A 17,310-nucleotide genomic window follows, 5' to 3' on the forward strand; every position below is an offset into this window, starting at 1 on the left:
AAGACATCAGGACAGCGGACAGAGAAACTCATTGTACCCTCAAGGGGGAATTGGGAGCAGGGAGTGAGTGAGGGGGAAATCATAAAGCAAAGCAAAATGTAGAACTAGGAAGGACAGAGCAGAAGGGGAAAGCATAGGAGGAAGGGGCCTTAGTTCCAGTCATCCTCTAACACACCTCATCTCTCCAGGTAGTATCTGTTGCCTCAATCCCAGAGCTCCCTTCTAGTCATCCAGACTGACTGGAAGCAAGAGGGGCAAGAAGGCTTAATTCTCTATATTGGACCACATTTTGAACAGACTTCTCTTTCTCTCCAGTTTTCAGTCTGTCTTTGTCTTTAAGATAGAAATCCCAATTTCTCCCTATTTTGTGGCCCTTCTGCCTTTCTTAGACTTGAGAGCCATTTTCCTAAGACAATTATTATAAGAGGCAAATAGGACACATTGGTCTGTTTTGAAGTATTTGACTTGGAACTAAGGTACTTAAAAACCTGAAGAAGCAGAACAAAAAGACAGAGGAGGAGGAGGAAAAACATGGAGAGAAGGAAGAGGACCATGTAGAATAAAGAAGGGACAGAGGAGGAGAGAACAGAGGAAGAGAAGAGTGAGAGAGGAAGAGGAAGAGGAAGGTAAAGGAAGAAGATGAGGAAGATAAATGGGAGGCAGAAGGAATGTGGTGCTGCAGCAGCTCAATAGACAAAGACAGACAGACAGACAGGCAGACACAGACAACACACTTCTACTTCCCCCGCCATATCCAACTGGTAGAACAGCAGCATTACTCTATAAAATTTAAAACTCTTGAGTTCCATCACATTATTTTGTTCACTACAATAGCTTTATTGACATATACTTTATGTACCATAAAATTCCATCTTCTCTAGTGAGGGATCTGTCAGGTTTTAGCATATCCCTGAAGCAGAGCAAGCACCATTACTGTCCTGTCTTAGAACATTCTCATTTCCCATAAAGGAAGTCAGTAGAATATAGCAGTGCTAAACACTTCCAAATCCTGATCCTAACTCTACACGATGTCTGATCTAAAACCCGCCTTTATAGATTGTCTGTTTGGAATACTTTTCATAAATATAATTGTAAAATATGTGTAGATAAGGTCGTAGATGTAGCCAGAATAGAGTTCAAGGCTCGTCCACGCTGTATTATGCGTCAAACCATCCTTCCTTTTTTCATTCAGCTCCACTGAGGTCGGAACTCGAAGAAGCTGTGCTTATCTACATAAGCCCTACACAAGGTTAGGGTCAACATTCCATCACGGGTCGGGGAGAAGCTCATGAGGCCCCTCCCCTCCTTGAGGACCTGTAGGCAGTTAATGCTTACCTTGGGGGGTAGGGGCTCATTTTCTAGTGGTGTAAGCACTGGTAAGTTACCCGTATTTCAGTGAGCGAACCCCACTCATGCTCAGGTAAGTAGTCCCAATTCAATGGAGTAGGGTGCAAAAGAAAATCATGACATGAAGTTAAGAGGGGAGAAGCTTATTGGGAAGAAAAAGGGGTTTACTAGGAGGGAAGGCCAGAAAGACAGGGGCTAAGGGAGGGACAGTCAAAGCACCTTATGAATGTGAAAATGTGAAGGAATGAACAAATAAGTAACAGTGTTCTATCCAGGGCTGATCTGTACGCAAACCTTCCAATCAAGGGGCAAGTGATGGTAGGCAAGGGCAGTTCCTCAGTTAGCACCAATCAGTAATCGCAGTTTCCTCACAGTGACCAATGTCCCTCTGTCACCACGGAACCCCTCTCCAGTCATCTCAAGGCACAGAAGCCTTACTTCTCAGTTAATAACTCTACAAATTATTTCTGGATTCAGCGGGTCAGAGTTCAGCAGTGTGATCTAAAACCTCCAAAATGTATTAGGAGAAGGCCACCCAGGCTGTTACTTGGAGTAACCAACACGAAGAGGATGTGGCCGTGGGAAGATGGGGTATGACACATTAAAATTAGAAAATTAAAAACAGGGCATTGAGATTCGTCTCAGACTATCAAAAACCATCCTCGGAGGTTGGCATGGAGTCAGACTGAGGGGAAGATGAGTTACATCTAGAAAATGAAACCATGCAGTCACTCAAGTTATGAAAACGAAAGGATGGCTTATGTCTCTGGAGAGGTTATTTTCAGAGGATGTAGATGGATGCCTCAATAGCTAGGTGCCTGGAAACTTCTAGAAAGGCAAATTGCCATGCTCCATTTGACATCTACTGACTTAAAAGCCATGGAGAAGGCAAAATGTGATGTCACTTGACTTCCCATGTCAGATGATGCTGGGAGCATTGCTGTGGAACTGAACCATGGGGGCGAATGACCAAGCACTAGTCTGAAGCAGAGTCAGGAGGAAGTGTGGGCTTATTGCCCAGCCACATTGCCAATCCCAAGGGGACAACCAGTCTGAAGCAGAAAGACCACCACAAGACTGCTCCCAAGATCAGTACGACAGCATCCTCAAACTCAATAGACTTGAGCTGGGCTGCTGGCAAACCGCTCAAGAGACCACATGTATACACTCGGTGTTGAGCTTTAAACGGATTTAAGAGAGCATCTCTAACATGGAAAAAGTCTCAAGGTTACCCAGTTAGAGCCAGAATCTCCACAGGAAGGAGAACAGCTTGAACACCTCATTTCAGAAAACACATTTGGCTTCTGAAAGACTTTAAAAGTTTTCAACTTTACCATGCCAATTAGAAAATAAATCAGAAATCCGTTCTGATGCTCGTGACAGCCAAACTGGCAGGTTTACTTCATAAAACCGCCTTGGGGAGGTTTAAGATTGTTTTGACATCCTCTCTTGATCTCCTTATTAAAAAAAAATCTGTTTCTCCTTTCCATGCCTGTGCCTTGATGAGCTTTCGAAGGGAGCCGCTTAAGCTAAAAGGAAGAAAGAAAATGTCTGAAGCCTTTAAAAATCTCTAATGGTTCTCCAAAGTGAGTGGCGTTTTACCATTCGTCAAGTGTTTTAAATGCTTCCGATGAGCTTTGCTTTGGAAGTGACAGGGGTTTGGTGCATGAAAAACGGTGATTAATTTTAAAATGGTAAGAGCCCTTTTGGGGTGCTGGAATTTTTTTTTAAGTGCACCATTTAAGGTACTTGGTTTCAGCATCTTAAGAACTGAAATTGTTTAACCTTTCTTAGTTTACAAGAGTTCAAGTGTACCGCCTCGGCTCGTGTGGATTTCAGATGCTGTGATAGTGCGATACAAGAGCAATTAATTAGAGTCGGAATCAAGAGCTTAACAGCTAGTGAACAGATCTCTCAGGAAGAGGGCACCCACCCACCTGCGCTCTCCAAGGAGCTCTGTGCTGTGTATATTGTGAAGTCTCTGGATAAATGTTATTAATTTGCCTGCTATGTAGGAAAACATGAGATAATTTCTTAGGAGGAATTTGTCAACAACGTGATTACGCGAAACTATCAGCATAATGGACCTGGTTTTGGGCAAACCCCTTCTCTCCTTCTTCAGCAGGAGTCTGGAAAGCGCTCAATGCAGGGCGAAGATATCTCAGCTTCAAATGGGGCTCTCCATGCTCTGCCTAAGCCTTCCACTCCTGAACCCCAGTCCTGACACCCAGGGCTTTAAGTCTCAGTGATAGTTAAAGTGACAGTGCACTGCCTCTTGCTCCACCCTCCCCCTTTTTCTTGGGGTAAAAATCAGCATCTGGTACCATTGCTCAGACTCTGTCCATTACCCTGTCAACACAAGGAATCCCAACATCTTGGAGCTCACTAAGTAGCTAGGCTGGCTGGCTAAAGGGACAGCACATGCCACCAGCCCCACCCTTTCTTGGGCTAATTCTAGTCTTCGTGCTTGCAGAGAAGCAATTCACAGGTGGAGTCAACCTCCCCGACTGAGAGCGACCGTAGATTCTAAAGTCATGGTGCCAGTGAAACTTCTAGGTTTGTTGTCACCACTTTCTAAGCGTCTAGCATGTTCCTTAAGCTGTCTAGCTGGAAATATCACTATTTCTCCAGAGGGGGGGGATGAAGCAGAAATCATAAAGAAACAAAAAAAGTGACCTTCACTTCCCAGTGAAGTTTGGAAACACCAAACACTCCAGAGATTGGCCTTCCTCATCTGCAAATCAGGGACACAAACACTTCATGGCCTCGATAAACGTAAGTGTGCACTGACTGGACCTTTGCAACATGCCAGCTACATGCAAACTGGTCTGCATATATTGAAACGTTTTGTCTTCCTAAGAACCATTAAATGTGGAGATATTAGCATCTCTATATCTCAGACGAGGAAATAGGCACATATAATTTAAATAATAACAGGTTCAGGAGCAGAGGAACAGTGCGCTCACACGGGAACTAAATCTATTACCCTTATAATGACCTTACGAGGCAGCTACCGAGAGTATGTCATAGCATTACATTTAAAAGCAGTCGCTAACTTTTGTTAAATAATCATCATCTGTAGTTACCAAGGTAATCACCTTTATCTTAAAAATTCTATCATTTAAACTTTAAGTAAGTAAACCGGGTTCATAAAACATCTGATAGCATCTATTTCACCAGGAAGGAAACTAAGGAGAAAGAAGTGTAAGGATGAGCTTCAAGGGTGTGGCTAGCTAGGAAGATACAGTAATCCACTTAAATAATGCCTACTGACTCCTTAAATGGAACAGGATGACTATTCCTGTCATTAGTTAATTCAAAGTCAAGAGAGACAGAGAGGATATGGCCTGATTAGAATCCAGGAAGCTCTAGGGCCGGGACTCTTTCAGTAATACCTACCTGTTTTGGACAGTTTCCCAGCACTCCTAGTACTGGATGTGCTGTCGCCCCTGGTCAGCACCGTGATGCCCCCAAAACTTGCAGTCTTGGTCATGGTGGGCTTCAGATTGCGGTTGGAGCTGTCAGAATCTGTGCTGCTCCAGGCTCGCTGGTGGTCTGGCCACCTGAGCTCAGTCTCTGAGCTGCTCTGCCGGCTCCCGGAAGTTCTTCCTGAGCTGTCTCGGTGAGCCCTGCACCGCCATCAGAAAGATTTATTGGGACAGAGTTACCCTTCATGACACGGTGGGTGGGCAGAGGAGCCCTTCGGAGAATAGTCACCTCTACTCTTCTCTTTGACCATTTTAACACCCTCACCCCCCGCCCCATCCAACAGGGTTACGAATACCTGGATGACATAAAGACACGTAACGTATGACACATGGCACACATTATACATGGGAAATCCAAACCTAGAGACACCATGATCCCTCTGCCAGTGAAGGAGACACAGTTGGAGACAGGTGCAATAAAACATAATCGTTAGCTTCTCTCTCCGTGAGAAAAGTGGGTACACTCTCCTGACTCAAATCAATAATGAATTCATGTTCAGAAGTAATTATCATCTTACATAATTCTAAAAATAATTCTCAGGAAAGAGGTTATTTTTTCCTCCTTTAGCATTAAATAATTTGCCTCGGAAGAAAGCTATTTATTAATTCATCCTCCAACTTTAGGTTCTGTGTGGTAATCTTTGTTCATCAAGAATTTAACAAAAGGGTGATCATGTGATTTCTATATGAACTCACGCTGAGAATCTGTCCTGTGACTTTAACCTCAGTGGTCTAAGGAAACATTTTGCTAATTCTTACCAGGTAGAACCGTTCACAAAAGCATCAGCCTGGCCCTATATGTTGGCCTGAGATTTTCCTAGAACATCAGTGGAAATTTCAAAAAAAAGAAACCCTTGAAGTGAAAGAATACATTCATTCAAAATGTATCTAATACAATGGAGGTTACCTGGTGGCTAAAGCTGAATTGGGTTGGGGACAGATTACTTTCAAGGAGTATGGAAGTTTGCATGTGTTTTGTGAGGAAATTTGTAGTTTCATTAGTTCCCAATCTCCCTAAGGAACAAATCTGTGCATATTTACAAAGCTTTTTTCCCGTGCTGAAATAATGTGTCATTAGACCTTTTCTGTGGTATAAATGAATGAAGGGGCATCACTCACAGGTAATAAGTGTAACCTCACGTCAGGATGAGATGTGATGTAGTCAATGCATGAATCAAATCTCAATGCCTGATCAAAGCTTTGTTTAGAACCAATCCCTCTAGGTCAGTACTGTCCTGTTGGGCAGTGAGGAGTCTACATAGATCTCTCTAATAGAAGTACTCCCGGTACCCTGAGCAGAAGCAATGCCTCTGCCTCAACTCAGGAAACTTTTGTCTGTGTCTGGGAAGATTAAGAAGGGAAATGGGTTTGAGAACTAGTGAAGGCCAGTAGAGAGGCAAGGGATGTGGTGGGATAGAAAAATCAATGATTAAGAAGCATTTTCACTAGTCACAATAGATGAAAACACCCCTTATCAAAGTTTCCTTATGATATCTATTGTCAGAACCTTGGGGAAAGATGGTTTCAGAAGTAACGAGCACCTGAGAGGAGACCTGATATGGGAAGGAGGTAAACATGCCAGTGGCCAGGTGCCCTTAACTGACATGCTTTCACAAATGGAAGAAAGCTATTGGGGCTGTTGTGTTGTCCAGCATAGTTTGTTCTTCGAACATCCAAGTACAGCTTCATCCTTCTCTTGTATAATTCTGATTGTGCTGGCCCTTCTCTGACAAAGTACAGCTAAACCATCCCTTAGTAACTATGAATGAACGAATGGGACAACCATCTCCTCTGTAGATGACCTGGAATGTCTGGAAGGAGAAATGTACCCGCTAGGTGGGGGCGATCCTTTCTTCAATCACCAATTCCCCTGCATTTCTCCCTTCTACCCTGACTTCTGCACCTCCGTGACAGGAAGCCAGATTTGTAAAAGTCCCAGTGTGACTGACACCATCTTCTCAAAGGCGGTGACCTCCATTTTGCCTGGGTGTAGTTGACACCCTTGGGCATGGAAGATCTGTTTTCAGCAACTGTAAAAGGTCGTCTAGACTTAACCTATCTCCCTTCACCCGTAAAGTGACCTGAGCTACCCTTCTCTGGCCTGGTGGCTGATCCAATCGGCATTCTAAGCCAGGATCTACGCAGTGTTTAAAGGGGTAGAATTTTTAACTTTCTTCCTCTAGGAGATACCGTAGAATCCAAACTAAAAGATACAATTCCTTATGGTTTGTAGATAGGTACAAATTGAAATGTAACTCTCATTTCTCTATCTCCTGGCTATTTATCCCAGTAATGGCAGGCTGGGGTCCTAAATGAATTCCATGTCTACTCGGCATGGAGTCATAAAGGTTACGGAAAAGCACATACTAAAATGCCTTCCGCCCTGACCTTGTGAAGTTCAGATTGGTCCTTTATCAACAAGCATCTAGGGAAATAATGGGCACTGGAGCTTTTTACAGACAACTAGGATTCCATTCCGTGACAGTCGTAAAGCAAATACACATTTTGTTCTGTTTCTTTGCTTATTGATAATTAATGACAAGTTCCTTTACTTCTGAACATTGGGATTTTATTTTCCCCAAGTTAGATATGTACTCAGAACCACTCTTACAATGATCTATGTGCCCTTCTGTGCGCTAATATCTGAAACTTAGCGACTGGGGTAAATGATGGGCCCCGTGATTTGCTTCCCCGATTATACCATAGCTCTGCTAGGAGGTGACTTGGGCATTGTGTTAAAGGAACTGGCTTTTTAAAGGCTTGTATCTAATCCATATCACAGAGTATGTGAGTTCAGGGTCTGGGTTTCCAGTAGAAAAATCGAAGGTCATCACTAAGTATTCAGAAAGAGAAAGGGGAGAATCTCATGATGCCCAAGGAACTTGGGAAGGCAATGTTCAGCCTAGGAAGGTTAGAAACAAGCAAACAAGACCTCAGTTTCTGCTTTTCAGCTAATGCCTAAGGGAAGAGGAGAACTCCACTGATGGTGAAAATCTCAATTCAAAGTGCTTTCGAAAGGCTTGGTAAATCCATCCACTTTTCCTCTTCTTTTCTTTCTTTGAAATTCTTAAGAGTTTGTTTGGTGATCTATCTCTATTCTAACAGAGATTGAGCCCTCCCTAGTGCCTTGCAATGTATTCATACATACACAATAAATATTTAATATTTTAATTTTGTGTGTGTGTGTGTGTGTGTGTGTGTGTGTGTGTGTGTGTGTACTACAAGTCCTCTGTGTGTAGATCGGAAGAGAACAGACAGGAGTGTGTGTAGGTCTGAAGAGAACAGACAGGACTGTGTAGATTGGAAGAGAACACACGGGAGTTGGTTTTCTCTACCATGTGGGTCCTGGGGATTTAACTCAGCTCGAGAGGCTTGGTGAAAAGCACCCTTATCCTCTGAACCATCTTGAAGACCTGATACTTCGTGTTTTTAATAACACTGTTTACAACTGGCCCTATAAGTCATGTCAGGCAGATATTTAAGATAGTGATGAGAAATGGGGCTGGCCTTCTAGTCTCATAGAGCTGTTAGCCTAGCAAAGAACTCAAAAAGTAATTAATTCTTTCCCCTCACGCCACAAATCTTTGCCTAACTAGTCCATTATAATTGAAGAAGCTTCATAATTTCCTTTTAGAAATTAAATAAGTGCTTAAAATAGTGTTTGAAATACTATGATGGACAGTAGTGATTTAAAAACCAGCCTCCCTAACAGAGTTAAATTGATTTAGTTTCCAGGATTAGGGATGAACACATAATTGTAGCCTTTCAGGGAAATCTTAACTCATCTTAATTTGTCAAAGCAGGTTTGAGAGTGTTCAACCAGTGTAAACAGTGAATCCTCCATCTAGTGATGCTTCTTATAAGGACCCAGAAGAAGAATACACAGAGTCATGTCTTTCCAGTGCTACCTCTTGGCCTGTCCACTTGTATAACAAATGCTACAGGAAAAAAAACTGAACAAATTTTAACTCCATGAACAGAAATATTGCATACTAACACTTATATTGCACACGGATTCTGCCACATCATCTGAAAACACAGTTTATGAAAGTAAACCATACCAACCGAAAGAGCTGTCTTTTCTTATAGGTCTCATTGCATATGTGCATATCTTCCTGGAGCCTACTGGGAATGAAAAACACCATGTTTACGACATAAAGCCTAAGGGTATGAGACGCCCTATGCAGAATGGATGTGCACTTCGCCATAGCATGCCCTGCTTGTAAACCAGTCCCACACATTAGTGTCTGCCTGTGTGGTGTTAAGGTTTGTATGACTACATTCACGGCAGCCAGGAAGCATTGTAGCCTATTAACCTATGCTAGAAAGAGGAGAAAGGGGAGGGATCTAAAAATGGAAGAAGCTGGTAGACCCAGGGTTGAAATTTAATTAAACATATGGGTTGAGCTTTTTCCTTAAGATAACTGCAAAGTTATTTAATTCGATTCACTGTGAATGTCAGAAGTAAGTGCCAATTATATAATTTATTTTTTATGAAGGGACATTTAAATGGATTTTTCTTCCTTGGATGATTAGGACATGTTCATACAGGCAATGGACAGAGATGACCAGTTATTATAATATTGAGTATGATACAACTTGAATATCCAGGGCATTTAAGAGTCAATGAAGAGGACTGGGGACTAGAGCAATGATTGGTTAGAGGACTCAGAAATGTGTCTCTGTGGAAGTGAACTGTCAGTACTCAACATTTCTGGTGTGGGTGTAAAATTGGGAAATGCTTCAGGGCATCACCAAGGTAACCAATGATGGACTCTCAGTTTTACTAAAAATGGAGAGTTGTGCCTCTGTTTCTATGGGCTCTATGAACATATTCTGTCTTTCTCTCACCTAAAAGAAGTGAATCTCTCAACATTTCCAATTGCTAACCCAATGACTTTTTAATCTTTTAGATGGGTTATTTCTGATATCTAGTTTACATTCCGATTAATAGCATTTAATGAACTTCTGTTTTAATCAGACTTAGAGGATCACCCATTATGCTGACACCCGGAATTAAATTAACCCAGCGCTTTATTTACAAATCCTACAAATCCTGTGTTTCTAAAGCAAGTTGCAGATTTTGATTAATTGGATGTGTTTAGCACAGCTCAGGCTGCCTCCTTCCTTTGTCTGGAATCCATGTAATTGAATCATGGGAACATTTTTGATACCTGTGAAACTTTCAAACTGCCCTTAACCCCAAGACATTCTATAAACTCCGTGAACACTCCATCGCTCTAGCACCTCCCCCATGGAGGCTTAAGCCAGAGGCACTGACAAATACAAAAGCCAACGTTTAAAAGAACGTTTTCACATCAGCAATTTCAAGAAGACAGGGAGAGCTGTGCGATTTGAAATCTATATCTGTCGTCTGTCTCTGTCTAATCTTTATATTATCTATATCTATCATCTCTATCTCTGTATCAATATATGTTTGGCATAACAATTTAAAGTGATGAGATCCAAGAAATGGCTAATAGACTTTCAGCACCCTGGCCAAGAAACCAGAGAAACTGAATAAGTCTGGGTCTCTATTCTTATCCCTTGTCAAGGCTGCCTGGACTGTGTATTTGGGAGGGCCAGAAACAAAGCCTTTAAGCAAAAAATGCTAAAGCCCTCCTTCCTCAATTCAAATGTTTTAAACATATCAAGGAACACATAAGTGACTATATATGTGTGTACACGTAGATATATGCATGTTCTCATACATATATTCAGGCACACACTTATATACTGGATACGTATGAACATGAAAATGTAGAGGACACGTGACAAACCATTCCTCTGAAGACACAAGAAACATAAATTTCATTTTACCTGTTATCCAAAAATAGGCTTTCCTGGGAGCAAACTGACTGAAAAATAAAGATAAAAAAAGGTATCACGTCAGATGTGCAGGATTGGCGGGACTCCCTCAAATCCTTGCCTGATTTTAAAACTACTCTCCCTGCCTTGGGGAAAAGATTAAGAAAATTATGAACAAAAGAGGAGAATTTACAAAGGAGAAAAGTGGGTTAGTGTTGTCAGCAGGGTGGCCAGTTCTCAGCAGCACAGGGCATTTCTCCTCGAGGGAGTCTCTGAGGATGAACAAAGGAAGTTCAAGGACGGAATCAAGGTCAAAAGATAAAGATGAGTCGTAGGGCTGGCGGGATGGGTGATTGTTGAGTTTTGAGCTGTGTCTTACACCAACCAAGGGCACAGGTTCAATTCCAGACAAGGTAAGCAGATTTGACAGGGTCCACCTAGGGCTGGCAGAACTGTGATGCCTTATCCAGAACTCCCCACTTCTTGTGTGACACACCCTCCCAGAAGAAGGGGACTACTACAAGTCTCTCGATATTGAAGAAATGCCACTGATTATTAATCTGAATTGAGGGTAGGAGTCAGGACAGAAGACAAGCATTGACCAGTTTAATCTAATTAGAAAATGCTGCCAAGTGACTTTTGCCTGGTTTGTCTTTGTTTCTCAAAGGAAGAAAAAGCCAATAGCTTTCTTGTTTTACTTCCTTTACTGAGCCAACCCTTGGGAAGAAACTCTACTGCCTTTAACCTGCTGAGATAAGGTGGGTCACACTGAGCTTGAAGAAAGAAAGAGAGGAGTCTATGCAAAGCAGACTTGTGCTCATGTGACAACACATTGTGTCTGGGGAAACAATATAGAATCACGTTCAGGGTTAGTCTGTTTGCCCATCCATGTGCATAGATTTCAAGATGAATAAGTGATCTACAAAAGGGAGCTCTGATTTAAGAGGCCAACTGGTCTACAGAGGCAGGTCCAGGTCAGCCGGTCTGTGTAAGGTTCCTCTGGTGAACTATTCCTTTGTAGAAAGTTAAATCTGTACTAAAAGATTATGATTCATGGAATCTGTTTGATGTGGAAATAGAATCATGGTTGGAGCTGAGGTTGGCAATTTAAGACCTGCTGACTAAGCGTGTGAACAAAATTTGCTAATATCAATTAATGCCCTGCATGCTTTTTCTTTACCCTGACTCATTCCTTACTGGTAGGATCAATCTTTTCAGTATTTGCCTTCTGGTTCAATGAACCAGAAAAGTAACTTTGTAGTATCAGAATGTCATTCAACTGTATATTTACTTTATTTTTAAATAATGGTGAACAGTGGTCAATAAATAGTTTTATATTCCTTAAAAAAGGGATAAATAGGGACTTAACAGACACACTGTACCACAAAGAGAATAACTCTGTCAATTCTTTAAGCATGTGTATACATATTAATGTGTGGAAACCAGAGGACAAGTCTAGGTGTTGTCCATGTTTCATTGGTTTAAAAACTATTGTGTATTTGTGTGTGTGTGTGTGTGTGTGTGTGTGTGTGTGTGTGTACATGTGTATGCAAAAGTCATTTCTGTCCTTTCTCCAGCTGGGTATTTGGGCCTTGAACTAAGGTTACCCCGCTTGGTGACAAGTACCTTTACCCTGTGAACCATCTCACAGACCTCCAACTGGCTTTTTAAAAAAGATAGGGTCTCTCACTGACCTATAACTCACCAAGAAATATAGGTTAGTTGGTCAGAGACCAGAGGATCCACCTGATTCTGAGTCCCCAGTAGAATTATACGCATGTGACATCGTGCTTCATGGTTTCCTGGTTGGGTTTGGGGTGAATACACTCATCTTCCTGTGCTTTGCTTTACAAAGACAACTCCCTAGCCTCTGTGAGTGGTCCTTTCAATTAAACCTGCAGGTTCGTGACGCTAACACTCAGAGAGGCAAGTCAGATAGTTCTCCATTTCTTTCTGACAGTTCTTTCCACCAAGCCTAAGGCTCTGTTTGTATGTGGAGTCTCTTGGATGGTTGGAAAGAAGTCAGTGGGCTTTAGAATGTTGCCACCAGCCTCATAAATTGGAGGATCGACCTATTTAAGGAGGATGATCCTCAGATGTTTTAACTACAAACCACTGACTTGAGGAGAGGAGAGACCAAAGAACTTCAAGTCTTTGAATGAAAGAGCAGGACACCAACAAATCAAAGGTATTTGTCACCAAAAACATGCCTCTGGGTGTTTAGAAAAATCCTCCAAAGCGGTCCCTCCACCCGCCCGCAGAGGCCCTTCCCCACCACACTCTCACAAGTGAGACAGCTATGGGCTGTGATTCAGTAGCTGGTGGAAATAAACTTTAGAAAAGGGAGTATTAATAACTTGCACATTTAATGGCAGAGAAAGATAAAAGTGTCACAGTAATTAAGTACAACACTTAAAGCTGTCACTTATATGCATACCCGGATATAAAAGGCTTCTTTTTTTTCTCCCAAAGAAGAAAATGATTTTGCTTAATGGATTAGAGTTCTCCCCCACATCCCACCCCCACTGTGCTCACAGCCTGTGCCCTCTCAGCCACTCAGAGGGCAGACCCCACACATGGTGGTGGGGGCAAGCAGGAGCCCACCTGGAGTCCTATTAACACACAGATGTCTTCAGCAAAAGTCCCTTCAGGCAAGATAGGCCTTGCCTCTTTATTAACCAGTCTTCCCAAGATTAGCAGTATCAGGTAGAAAGACCAGAAAGCAAGATTAAATTCTCATCAAAGAAGTAACATTTTTTCCCCAAATATTACTGACATTAGAGGCATACTGGTTTATTATTTGAGAGCTAAATTTGTCTGTACACTTACAACTCTTAGGCTCTCAGACAGCAATCTTATCTCAAGGTATCAAACTTTGGAAGCCACGTTTGAAATCATTTCTAGCCTATCACCAAGGCAACATGCCTACCTTGTTCATGTGGCTGCATAGATATAAACACACAGGTACACGTGCACGCTGGCACACATGCACACTGTCTCTCAAACACTCACACATCTGAGACACACTCCTCTAAACATTCAAGACTTCTCATTTTAAAATAAGCTTGAGTCTTGCTAAAGTCTGAACTTTCTATCATTAGCCCACATAGGAAACCATACACACATACTCAATATTTGAATAGCCACTATATAAATAATAATTGATTAGCAAAATTGATTTTTTATTCTGTTTTTTTAATGAGAAAATAAAATCAACGAATAGTTAAAAGAAAGATTCAACTTCTAAAACACAGGGTCCTTATGCTGGATCCTTTGTATTGGTTAAATAGTTCACTTAATGTGCAGTCCCTATTATTGAGTGGGAAATGAGCTTGTATCTGGAAAACTTGCGTGGGTGGTAATGACCCATCAGCTCGGGAACTGCAGTTGCATAAATGAGTACCCCATGAAGTGGGCTGTCAAAGAGTGGTGAGCAAGATATGTCAAGGTGTATTTTGTTCAAGGAAGTACACATGGCCATGTTATATCCTTGAAATTTTGAGTTGATAGATGCTGTGGTGGTGATGTCTTGTTAATACAGCGTCATCTCCCATGCCTTAACTCTTACAGCCTTCCCACCTCATTCTCAGGGTGGACCGTGTGTCTAATATTATGTAGCTGGAGGGGAAACGGCTACCTCTAAGATTATATCCTAGAAAACTGTTCCTTCAGTTTCTCTCATGGATGACATTCTCTTGGGGAAGTGAGTTGCCATTTCTGGAGACACGCGCCAGTCTCCGGGGATGCTCACCTTCTAGAACATTTCAAACTACAGACCGGTTCCCGTGAACAAAGTTGACTCTCCAAGTTACCACATGAGCGGATCTGGAGTTGGCTAACAGTTTCTCAACCAAATCGTCAGGAGCTAGGCCCAGCTAAGAGCTGAACGGAAACCTCTGTTAGAGCTTGTGAGTTATCACCGCTCTCCAAGCTACAGTGAATGCCCATGGAGATGGTGAGGCCATGAGTAGATTAAGCTTACTTTATGCTGAAAAATTTGGGATAATTTATCATATTCAATAAGTCGCTAACCAGACTGTCTCTATGGGCCAAGGGAATGGCTTTTAGGGACTGTGAGAAGTTATAGGAAGGTATTAAAACAATGGGAGGGAATTTCCCCCTTAGAAACACAGCATGATTTTACTAATGATATCAAGAGAGTTACTCAGTTATGGAGTCTCATCTGTGAGTGTATTTTGACTGAAGGAGACTCATTTTAAAACCCTGCCCTGCAATATGAGGCTGGTCAATGATTTGGGTCAGGGGTTAGCCAGAGATTGGCAGTCGCTCCGCCATTCTTAGATCTGTGTTTCATTTGAAAGGAATGTTATCCATTCCTGTGGCCAGTAGGATTTAACATGGCCTGAAATGCCTCAAGTCTTTCCCTGGAACCTCTGTGCCCAGTGAAGGAAGGCCATGCAGGGACCTTCCCCACGTGGCCAGCTTCCTGCAGAAGTGTTAGGGATCCTATTCTTATCCCAGACAGGCATCTGAGACAGTGATTCTGGGTCACAACTTCATAAAGATAATAACGGAAACAAGGTTTTCACACCCTGTCTGTGTGGCAGACGTTTGAGTCTCAATACATCGACACATTCCCAAGACTCTTGACTTGTCAGAACCAGAGTGGAAGGGGAAATCTCTGGTACATGGATAGGTAAGTACACATGTGAAAGAGGAGGGAATCAAAGACAGAGAGAGTAATGAGCATTCTGGAGAGGTCGTCTTTATGAAGGTTGTCAGAGGTGAACCTCACTCACTACAAATGCACTCTTGCCCTCTCATGACAAGGCGAACATTTTAGTCATTTTAGTCTCTCATCCAGTGAGAGTTTGGATCGTGGCATGTCCTGACCATAACAAGAGGCTTAGCAGTTCGCACACATTTTCTAGATTTGCACCCATACCTCCAGCTCTGTTTTACTCTCCTAATTTAAGAGCTCTGGACCAGAGCATTCAATCAATGGATTTCTAGTTCAGTGTCTTCAAGAAAGTTGAGGTTAGGAGCCTAAAAGGGTAAAAGCAGCTTAGCAAATGTTGCCTCCTCTGCAGCTTCAAGAGTTGCCATGAGTAGGGGGTGCCGACACTTGCCTGGGCTTCAAGCAGCCTCCATAAAACTGAGGAACAAAGTGTGCAGATGACTTGGTATGTCCCCTAAGCAGCAAGCCACTGCAATAGAGAGAGATTCAACCTGACTGAGGATACGGGGAGTGTTGACCATAGAGGACCCACACTGAAGCCTCCTCTACTGCTGTCAGGATTGGGTTCCCCTTCACCCGAGGAAATCCCCAAGGGCTTCATAGAAGAGGAAGCTACTGTGATCTCTCTTGATGTTTTAACTTGAAATTCAGCTTTTGATTTTAATTTTTATCTAAGTCAATTGCATTTGGTTTTGAGCATAATGGGAGAAAAAAAAGAGAATCCGACCACTCTTTCATTGTTTGTTTCATTGTTTGGTTTTGAACAACAAAAAAGAAGTTGTTTAGTGAGTATTCCCTTGACAAATTATTCATAAATTTGATTTGGTTTGAAATCAAAAGGGGATATGGATATTATCAACTAGCATTATCATAGTGAAGTGTCCATATTTGCTAATAATTCAGAAAATACTTTGTGTGTGTGTGTGTGTGTCTGTGTGTGTAGTGTGTAAGAGAGAGTCTGCACTAACACATAGTACTCTAAACTTCTTTTGTTGACTTTTAAATAAAATGTCATTTTGTTTGCATTGTGTGTGTACATATGTGTGTGCATTTGTAGAAATGTGTGTGTGTGTGTGTGTGTGTGCACGCGTGTGTGTGTATGTGGTATGCATGTGTGAGGACCAGAGGCCCACATCTGGTGCCTCTATTTCTCTCTACCTTATTGTTTGTAGTCAGAGCCTCTCAAGGAAGCAGAGGTTTGCGAATGAACTAGACTGTTTGGCCAATGAGTTCCTAGGATCCGCCTGTATCTGCCTCTTTAGTGCTTGTGTTGTGGAAGCCTGTCCTCATGTCTGTCTTTTACAAGGATGCTGGGATCCAAATCAAGGTCTTCAGGTTTGTACAGTAAGAGTTTCACTCAATAAGCTCTCTCCCTGGCCCCTAATACATACATACATGTGTGTGTGTGTGTGTGTGTGTGTGTGTGTGTGTGTGTGTGTATACATGATACATACATATATATATATATATATATATATATATATATATATATATATATGATATACTACCTAGTATTGATGTAAAGGAATTTCAGAAATTGACAACTCTTTCTGTACTGTCTCCTTTCCTGATCCATACCACCTCTCTACCCTCATAAATCATGCCCTCGGGGCACATACAGGGGCTCACAGACTGTTTTCACCACATCCCTGAACCAGGTCCTCTCCCAGAAACATGTGTGTTTTCTGCTTTGTAACTCGTTCCTTGCTTCCAGTCTCTGTACTCCCTGCTGGATCTCTGTCTGAGACCTGAGGGGCCTTTCTGCTGATAGAAGGACCATACTCAAGAGGCAATTAAAACAACTACTCACATCGTGTGCAAATATTCTCTCCCTCACTCTCTGATATTCCTCTTCTCTCTCTTCAATTGATTTACTTCGTCTGTCATCTCTAAATGGGTGCATTCTGTTCTGCTGAACAGAGAAAAGAAATCAGGAGGGTTATCCATGGTGAGCTGTGAAGCAACCGT

General features: G+C 42.2%; 1 protein-coding gene across 49 annotated transcripts in view; it reads right to left on the minus strand.

The window, feature by feature from the left end:
• Arpp21 (cAMP regulated phosphoprotein 21) overlaps positions 1 to 17,310 on the minus strand; it is a 164,359-nt gene that overhangs the window by 70,650 nt on the left and 76,399 nt on the right. For 9 of the 49 annotated variants that reach the window (XR_015626835.1, XR_015626833.1, XM_087562974.1 and 6 more), the window contains 4 exons: positions 17,153 to 17,251; positions 10,656 to 10,693; positions 8,901 to 8,960; positions 4,747 to 4,976 (listed from right to left, as the gene is read on the minus strand). Coding sequence is in view for 42 of the 49 variants with exons in the window: in XM_087562974.1 (XP_087419100.1) it covers positions 4,747 to 4,976; positions 8,901 to 8,960; positions 10,656 to 10,693; positions 17,153 to 17,251 (427 nt within the window). In the remaining 7 variants the exon portion in view is untranslated. Of the gene's footprint in view, positions 1 to 4,746; positions 4,977 to 8,900; positions 8,961 to 10,655; positions 10,694 to 17,152; positions 17,255 to 17,310 lie in introns of all 49 variants that reach the window. The other 40 variants (XR_015626838.1, XR_015626837.1, XM_087562982.1 and 37 more) reach the window with 8 other exon arrangements.

The sequence above is a fragment of the Rattus norvegicus genome, chromosome 8, assembly GCF_021556685.1.
Source record: "Rattus norvegicus strain SHRSP/BbbUtx chromosome 8, alternate assembly SHRSP_T2T, whole genome shotgun sequence".
Lineage (NCBI taxonomy): Eukaryota > Metazoa > Chordata > Mammalia > Rodentia > Muridae > Rattus > Rattus norvegicus.